Raw genomic sequence first — 9,915 nt, 5'->3', positions numbered from 1 at the left:
CTCTTTCTTTAAGAGTTCCTTCACCATCAAGCACAGTGGGACGAGTAGTTGATCCACCTTCCCTGATTGACTTAATTGAATACTCAATGAATAGCAGTCAACCCGTTATGATACCAATTAAAAAGATAAGATGGATCTAACACAGAATACAATGTCAAGCACGATGTCATAGACAATATGTATGACAAGTGGAGCAACATGAAGAAAAACAAAAATATAAAGACATAGAGATTGATAACCCAATTCGGTGTAAATTCACCTACGTTTGGGAGGTAATGTGGTTAATGGAACGAAACTTCACTATATAAAGAGTTTAGCAATTACAACGAAAGTATTTATCTAATAGACTCCTCTTCAGTGTCTCACGTACAGCTACCTCTTCAATTTCAACTTAGGCTTCCCCTAAGTTTGAGCTCCTCTCACTTCTACAAAGATGTTTCTCCAAGCTTTTTATGAGATCCCCTCAATACAACATACTTAGGCTCCCCCTAAGAGTGAGATCCCCTCACATTCATCAAATTTAGGCTCCCCTTAAATATAATTTTTCTTTATCTTCAACGTACTAAGGCTCCCCCTAAAACAAAATCAAATCAAACTCCTCTCGAGTGCTACAATGGCTGCCGAACCAAAATCTCAACAACAAAATACAAGGATTTTCAATAATACATGGAAGTTAAGGCTTAGACAAACCCTAAGCTCATAACACTCAATACCCACTTTTCTAATAATGCGGCTAACCCTAAAAATGAATAAGAGAATCTTATAAATAAGGCTAGCTTTGAGAATATACTTTAGGAGTGAATAAATAATACATAAATCTGCAAATCACGCATACATATATAAAAAAGATAATCTGCAGAATCTGCTACCAGACATGTAACAATGCTAAATACAATATCTTTGAACATGTTCTCAAGTTTTACCTGTAATAAAATTAGTTAACAATACTACTAAACAAATCAGCTAATCACACTACAATAACAAAAAGGGTTGGTGCCTCTCAATTAAAAATGGTATGTGTAACTAAAATAATATTATGAGTGAGTGAGAGGGGTATTTCATTTTTTTTGTTTATTGCAACAACAAAAGGGCATAAGGTTGGCAGGTGAAGTGAATTAATTATTTCGAAACAAGTTTTTCTAGAAATGAAAAGAAAAAGGAAAAAGTAAAACAAGGTTGATGAATGTGAAAATAATAGAAACGCGTGAAACAGACATAATATTCAATGTAATTGTACTATCTCGAGGTTTAAAGTAGATCTCAATTAAAAAAATAATAATAAATAAAATAAAACATAGATCTCAATTTTAAGAAAATATTGGTGACAATATGATGATATTTCTGAAGTATATAAAAAAACCAAAATAAATATTTAAATTAGTAAACAAACATTCTCTGCTTCAAACGTGTTAAATTGTTTATTATTTAAGGGTTAATTTTTAAATTTAGTCCCTATGATTTAAAAAAAAAAATCAGAATTTGGTCATTATTTTGACGAAGTTAGAATTTATTCTTTGTGATTTATAATTATAATTTAATCACTAAGATTGAATAAACTATTCATAAATATTCCTTATAATAGAGACTGAGAATTTTATTGAATTACAATATGAGAATTTTATTGAATTACAATGACTACTTATGAGATTTTATCAAATCACACGACTAAATTCTAACTTTTAAAATTATAGAGACCAAATGTTAACTTTCTCCAAATTAGAACAACGAAATTTATAATTTGACCATTAAATAATAAATATTTTAACATGTTTAAAATATAGGATATTGATTTATTGATTTATATATTTATTTTGACTATTTTATAATTTTTTTCAAAAATATCATCTCAAATCGCTAGTTGCATTTTTAAAAATTAAGGGTGATTTCCAAATATTAAAATAATGAACTAAAATATTTATAAATATAACAAAATTTCACTGTCTATCATCTATCACTAGACTGATTGATGTTTTTTAGAAACGATGACATTTTTCTATGTTTGTAAATATTTTCAACAATTTAACATTTAAAACAAATTTTTTAAAATTAATATATTTTAATTATAAACTATTTATGACTAAATTATAACTTTCTTCAAATCATATGAGTACAATTATATTTGGTTGTTTATTTGATGTGTTTCATGATTTTTTTAAAAATATAATATCTTACATTTTTCACCAACAAAAAGAAAATAATAAAGAAGAAAAAGAAAAAGGGGACACGTAATGGTTGATTTGTTGGCTTTGGCGTTCATCTTTATTAACCAACAACTAAAACGACGCGGCTTTTGTACGGCTTTGACCACAACAAAATTTCCATCTTCTAATTATTTTATTTTATTTTATTATAATCGTTTTGTTCTATCATCAAAGAGTCGATATGTCCGAGTGGTTAAGGAGACAGACTTGAAATCTGTTGGGCTTCGCCCGCGCAGGTTCGAACCCTGCTGTCGACGCGTCTTATTTTAATTTAATTTTCTTTTTATCAAGTCAAGATTTTAATTTTCATCTCTCTCTTCTTTTTTTTTTTTTTTTTTTTTCTTTTCTCAAGTCAAGATTTTAATCTTCATATTATTTTTTAATACAATTTTATTAATGAAAAATTAGGAAAATCACCTCTCAATAACGTGGTAGTTGCAAATACACTTTCAAACTTTTAATTGTAAATATTAGGTTTTTAAACTTCTGTAAGGTCACATTTACCTACTTATAAACATAATAAATCAATGGTAATATGAAAAGTGGTCTCATTTGATTATGTTTGTTGTTGTTTATCTGTATTTCATAATTTTAATAAAATGTAAGATCCACTTCAAATTTTGTAATCAAAAAACGTAATCTCATTGAGGAGTTGAAAGTACTCAATCTAATTGAATTTGAAATTTACCTGAGACACACTAGTCGTTATGTTACTGTTATAAATATTCTTATTGTTATAATATTATAATTATGAATTTATCATCATTATTGTTACTATTATCATTACCGTTATCATTACTATTGGGGTCTAGCGATAACATTGATGACAACAATAACAACAAATGTGACATATTTGTAATTCTAAGTAAAAACAATAAAAAAGCAATCCAATTAAGTTTACGGTTCAGACTTATTACAATTGATCTATCAATGGAGTTTCATTACAATTACACAACATTTCATTATGGTCTAGTAAACGTGTCGTAGAACCTATAAAAAAAAAGATGGTTGTGGCGCGAAGTATATTTCCCTTTCTCCACAGAGAAACGTTTATTCCAAGTCACAACATATAAACATTCAAGGATTGACTATCTTTCTAGAGGAAAAATCTCCAGAAAAGTTCGACAATGCCTGACATAGATAAGTCTTTTATGTTGCGCGAAAGATTGCTTTTCAAATGAGATAATAGAAGAAGCTATCTTAAGGGTCCTCTTCTTGCTGGGCTTGAATGCTGACATTAAAACGATTTCAATCCAACACTTAAGGAGAAGTCTGACATCATTCAGATTCTGGATAAAGCCTTAGGGTGGGTAGGAGCGGGTCGAGTTCGTATTGTCGCGGAGCAACAGCCGCGCACATCTTTTGTTATTTCCACTGCTTGAAGTGATTGTTACGACCACAAAGAAACGATGAGCTTAAGTGTTAAAATCATACTCTCAAACTTACAATAGTTGTAAAAATCGGACCACTAAATCATAAAAATCAAACACCCAGACTTGTACAATTGTTACAATTTCTTCACTTATGTAAGTCCGAGGATCTAATTTTAACATTTGTATAAGTTAAAATATCAATTTTTATAATTAAAAGTTCGAGAGTATAATTGCAACTATTATCATATCTTAGAGTTTAAGATAGTTTTTACAATTTAATCTTTTATTAACTATATGGAATGAGTTAGAATAGAATCACCCAACCTCAATTAGGTTAAAGAACACATTTTCAAGCCAATTCCTTTTTTTTAAAAAAAAAAAAAAAAAAAAAAAAAAAATCATAAAAGGTCGTAAATATTTACTATTTTACTTCCCTTCGTTTAAAATATATTGTAAATTTAATTTTGGAAAAGGAATCAATATATATATAATGATATACTTGGTAGGAATCTATATTGACTCTAATTTGTGATCGTAATTATTTTTTACTTATTTTGACTTGATTCTATCCTCTAAAAATAACACAAAATTATGTAAGTAGAATAATTCTCCTCAATATTACCAAACTAGCAAGAAAAATATTAAGTAATTTGAAAAAAAAAAAATAATAATTTATATTCTGAATTTTGGGTTGTATTAATTAAAACCCTAAACTAAAAATTGTATCAATTTAAACTCAAAATTTTTTAAAGTGTATTAATTTACTCTCCTTTAGATTTTCTTCGAAAAATATCACTTATAATTAATTGAACTTGTAAATTATCATAAATCAACCAATTTAACCATTTATGAAGATTGTTTTTTAAAATTGTTAATGCATCAATTTTTATCTCTGTGTAAACTTCTTCAAATGACAAATTAACAAATTAAAATTGATATATTGATACTTTTTAAATGAAATTCTTACTGGAAGTTCAAATTGATCAACTTGTACAAGTTTGGGGGATAAAAATTCATTTTTTTTATATTTCTTTTTGGTAAAGAAAAATAGATGAAGAGAAACTTAAAAAATCGGTAATATTAATTAAAGTCACTCCTGTCCATTTAATTACACCATTTCCATTTAATACTATGTTAATAAGCCTTTAGAAAAGTTCTCATACACATAAAAACTATGAATTTAAAACAGTGATGATCTAGATTAATTCATTTATAAAAATATATAATTTTGTAACTAATACAATTTCTTTTTTTCTTTTTTTTTTTTTTTTTTTTTTTTTTTTTTTTTTTTTTTTTGTATTACATATGCTAAGGGGTTTAAATTTCTAGCTTTTGGGTCAAGCGTGCATGTTCTATGTTGATTGAACTATGACAAATACAATTTTACTTAATTAAACTCCCAAAATCTTAGTATAAATTAATTTTTTTCCCTTTAAAAAACATAGCTAATGCAAGATGGGGACTAAGATATACACATTGACAAGCTTTTGTTAATTTTGTTGACTCTGCATCTTTCGAACTCGAACCCTAAATCTCTAATTTTTTAGTCGAGATTATGTTTTAGTGCAACTGAACAAAGAGAGAAAGAGAGGATAATGAGAAAGAAATAATATTAATTATAACCTAAAAAAAAAACAAAGGCAAGGCAACCAGAAGCCCCTCTGGTAAAATGCTTTTGGTAATTAATTGCAAAAGTTAGATTCACAAAAACGATGGTTGAATGTGTGCAGACTGCAAGATCATTCTAATCCACTTCACAGTTAGTTGCAAAATAAATCCTCACTGCTGTGTTTGGCCTGCCCATAATTGTTGATACATCTGAATATTATTGTGGATTGGCTGGCTGGAACTATTGAACATTCCAGGATGCCTATTATTAAGAGGGCTATCTCCATTGTCAGCCGACGACTCCCCGCTCGATGCCCCTAACGATGGAGGGCTGGCTGCTGCTGCTGCTGCTACACCACCACCACCAAAATTTATCATTTGTGATGGTGCAGAAGATCCAGAGTTCAGCATACCTGTGTTGGATTTTTTATCATCCTCTAGAAAACTTCCCACAATCACCTGAGGATGATATGAAATCAAAGTTTGATGACTCGTTAAGTTTATTTTCCTTTATCCATTACTCGTTCTCAGTTTCGGGAAGAAAGGGTAGTACCTGTACTTGAGAACCTGCCATTAACATTCCTGCAACTCCACCACCAAGAACTTGTCCATTTGATCCAGCCAGCAACACACTCAAACCACCTGTTCTACTTCGAGTTCCATTATTCTCCGTCAGCAAAAACGAGCCTGACAGAGAGATGATATCATAGTGGCCCTGCAAAAGATTAGACAAATGCCTTCACTTAGAAATTAGAATTGATCTCAAACTCAATCTGTATAAGGTTGCACTAATTTTTAGTCACGTCCTCGAAGGAGCATATTTGCACCCTGTTCCACTTGCATTCGTACCAAATTCCATAAATAATATCATGGTCTTTCAGTTATCAAAAAAGTAAGGAAAGTTATCAGAAACATTCTCATTTCACTGCAAGAATTCTCTAAGGATCCTAATATTAATTGTTGGGCTCAGAAAGCTCACATCACTTAGTCACCATAAATTTATTGCTAAATCCAGGGAAGGCACACGAGCAATGCCACTTGAGCCAAGTAAAGTGCATTTTTCAAAATAGAAAGTTCATTTCTACATCAAAGATTAGAATACATGATAACACAATATGATGGATTTGGCCGCTTTATTTCACTTTAGTGCAAATGGTGATAGAAAAGGTGACCAAAATGATGGCCGTGCACTTTGCAGGCAAATATGGCTCCTGCCTGACCTTAGAAACACTGCCTATGAGTCACTGATTCTCTACAAAATAACTAAATAAGAACTGGAAACAACTGTGTATACGTGTGTAGGGGATATGTACCTTTTATCTATTGGAAACAAATGTCATACTAACCTGAGAACACTTAAAATTGAACGATCCTTTTCCATTTTCCTATCCAAGGTTCATGTAGTTGGCTAAATAGTGCTATCAGTTTGGAGTTCAATAGAAGGCTTCAAGTTTACAAGAGTTTATGACTAATTCAAGAAGGAAAATGACAAATACTAGATATAGAAAGACATTTGTAATCATATCCATCCAGAAAGGCAATCAATTGGAGAATACAACAAAAAATAGAGTACCTCATATGACACAGAACCACCAGATGATGCTGAGTGTCGAAGGGTAGCATTACTGAGAGTACCATTTGCAGAGAGAATAAAGACAGTTCGTGGTCCTTGCTGTGAGAAGGACAAAATTTTGGCTGCTACATCCTGCAACCATATAGCAAGGATCCCATATTTCAACCAATGAATCTCAACTCGAAAGGGGATTTTTATCAATAATTTTTATCTACAAATAGAACGAAGGAACCTTTAAACTTGTCGGCATCCTCACCTACATACTCATGCAATATATACAATTACAAACTAATGACCTATTAGAGACAGAACATGGCTATATTTACATACTTCCCATCTACTAGAAACAATTTCATTCCTGAACTAACAAGCCCACAAGAAACAAGGGTTACGAGAAATTCTTCCATCTGGTGCAATCCAAGGAAAGATCACAGTTACAGAAAGGGTTATCCATAGGAACCCAAGAAGAGCAAACAAATACAAAATACTCCGTGAAATAGAGGAATTCCAATCAATGGTCTACACCTTTCCATCCAGATCCCTAATAAAATACAATTCACTGTATTAAGCACGATAATCTTTGCTTTGACCTTGAGAAGATGCTCTGTCAGCATCAATAGAAAGAAAGTCGTGACGATCCTAGGAAACACTGTGTCTGGGTTATATATTTATTTCAACTACATCGAATATGCAGCAAATAGATCATTGTTTTAATTGTTCCATCTTTTGATGAAAAGAAAACAGTAAAACCATGAAAAGTATATCTAATAAATAGAGGACCCAACACCACTGATAAAAGATTTGTCAAGAAGGAACACAAGACTACTGAGAGTGAGGTAAATTCATGCAAAGCTCAGAGAGCCAATGTAAACAATTAAAACTATACCAATAACATATAATTTGTTTAATGCTTTTTTTTTTCTTTTTAGTTTCATGCTTATTCATTGCAGTTGCATTCTTGGCAACTACTACCTCATAAATTGTCACGTTCACGAGATAGTTGCTCTGTTTACACAACTACAAGATTCTTTTTTTTTTGTTAATTATTTTTTTAATGTTACCTTTTGAGAAGAATGAAAGTTATGATCATTTCTTTAATCAAATATATTAAGCCTTCATAATATACCTAAATTGACTGAATCCACTCCAACAGCAAACTAAAAACTTCACATGGTGATGCTTATTCATTAATGATCAAGCTCAAATAAGTTTATGTGGTTAATGACAATGCCATGATAGTTTAGATAATAGTTCAACCTACTATTTGTCAATATTATCAAAGTCAAGGATATTCGGTTTCTTGGAATAAAACAATTACAATAAATTTCTAATTACAAATCAAAATAATATTTGGGAATGAGGAAGCTATTAGTCATCTTTGGTTGAAAATATCGACCACTAGCAGATAAATTCAGGAATGCCACATTCCCCCCCCCAAAAAAAAAAAAAAGAAAAAAAACTTTTTAGCTTTTACTATACCTTTACTATATTTAATTTGTATATAATAATAATGAACCAGCCAAACAATGACACCAAGAAATCCAGAATCCCATTTAATATAGCCACTTACCATATATTCTGAATGTAGTTTAACACCAAATCCATAGTTTTCCTAGAACTAGAAACAGAAACAAGTGAATGCTTCATGACTTTTCCAATTATAACAAGTTCTTTTACGTGCATCATTCTAATTAATGCACTTCATCTTCAACAACTTAAGCTAAAGATCACTTTAAAAAGAACCATCGTTCAAATTTCAATCAATATATGAAGAAAAAAAAATCCAAGAATTAGATAAAAACACACACCTCTCCGGGCTTTGCCAATAAGACGTGAGGAGTAAAACCAGTACCGCCTGAACCTACACAACAAAATCCCCTGATACTATCAACAAACATGTACAAAAGAAAGCAATTACAACAAAGAAACCAAAACAGTAATTTCAATTGACAATACCAAGAGCATTCGTCTGCTTCTTTCCGGACCCCGGCGGCCTTCCCCTAGCTTTTCTAGCCGGCTGTTCCGAATCAGGAGTAACGCTCAAATCCCCGTGAGGAACAGAAGACGTAACAACAGTAGTAGGTGCCAAACCCAAGGCAATGTTGTTAGCATCAGGCGCGTATTTCCTCGGCCGGCCTCTCCTTTTCTTACCGGAATCAACGGTGAAATTGCCGGAATGCGATCCGTCGTAGGGAGAAACGTTCAGAGAATCCAAAGGCATGGATGTAGGTGCGATCACAGGGTGGTTGAAGGGAAATCGCGATGAAGACGGAATCATTTGAGTCGAAGGTTGATTTAGAGAGGCATTGTTGTTGGCATTGGACATGGCGGGGGAATACGCCTGCTGACCTCCGACCGCCATGTTGGACGGTGCAGAAAGTGGTGGAGGTGGAGTATCAAGTGAATCCATAGAAAGAAAGAAAGAAAAAAAAAACAGGATCAAGAAACAGAGAGTTTGAATCAGAGTATCAAGATTCTTCTGATTCTTGGGTTTTCTTCTTATTCTTAGAAATGCGAAATTTGAGTGAAAGTTGAGAATGAGGAAGAAGAAGAAGAAATAGTGAAGGAAGTTACAGAGCTTCGAAATAAAGAAAGAATGGCGATTTTAAATTTTCTATTTTTTTAGGGTTTATTTTATGCCTTTATGAACACAAAACTGAAGGTTATTCCATATATGCATATTCTAATTTTGTATGATTCTCAACTCTATTCCTTCCAAAAATAATTAATATATTTATATATATGGGATTTTCATTTTATTTTTTATTTTTTATTTTTTATTATTTTTTTTTTTGGTGTAGGAATGTCTCATGAAAATCTCCTTAGTAAATAATTCAGTTATTATTTTCAGTAGAGATTTTATTATGTTTTCCATTTTTATAGTTTAATAGGTACTTTGACCTATTTCATATTTTTTTTTAGAAAGAGAACTTTCATTACCCATGTATTCAATGTTCTCGTCCTAATCGAAGTTTGGTGTGGTTAAATTAAGGTCAGTTTGGATTGATTTAGAAAAAAAAAATCGTTCGTTTAAACACTTCTTATAGAAACGATTAAAAAAAAAACGATTGTGTTTGGTTATACTTTTTTAGATGTGTTCTTATATATAAATTTGTTTGATTTTTTATATACTTAAAATATTTCTATTAATGTCGTAAAA

General features: G+C 31.1%; 1 protein-coding gene and 1 non-coding gene across 2 annotated transcripts; one reads left to right on the top strand and one right to left on the bottom strand.

Moving 5' to 3' along the window:
• Positions 1-2,376: 2,376 nt before the first annotated feature.
• Positions 2,377-2,458, top strand: TRNAS-UGA (transfer RNA serine (anticodon UGA)). Its single transcript has one exon. It is a non-coding gene; the product is annotated as a tRNA-Ser (tRNA).
• A 2,709-nt stretch (positions 2,459-5,167) lies between these two features.
• LOC120077642 (AT-hook motif nuclear-localized protein 13-like) lies at positions 5,168-9,467 on the bottom strand. Its single transcript, XM_039031593.2, has 5 exons — positions 8,712-9,467; positions 8,564-8,616; positions 6,756-6,887; positions 5,736-5,897; positions 5,168-5,641 (listed from the first exon to the last, which is right to left on the bottom strand). The coding sequence occupies exons 1-5, from the start codon at positions 9,163-9,165 to the stop codon at positions 5,354-5,356; spliced, it is 1,089 nt and encodes a 362-aa protein (XP_038887521.2). The 5' UTR covers positions 9,166-9,467; the 3' UTR covers positions 5,168-5,353.
• Positions 9,468-9,915: the final 448 nt, after the last annotated feature.

The sequence above is a fragment of the Benincasa hispida genome, chromosome 5, assembly GCF_027475165.1.
Source record: "Benincasa hispida cultivar pf3 chromosome 5, pf3_genome.v1.1, whole genome shotgun sequence".
Lineage (NCBI taxonomy): Eukaryota > Viridiplantae > Streptophyta > Magnoliopsida > Cucurbitales > Cucurbitaceae > Benincasa > Benincasa hispida.
Note: the sequence above shows the minus strand (reverse complement) of the source record. Positions and strands in the feature narration are given on the sequence as shown.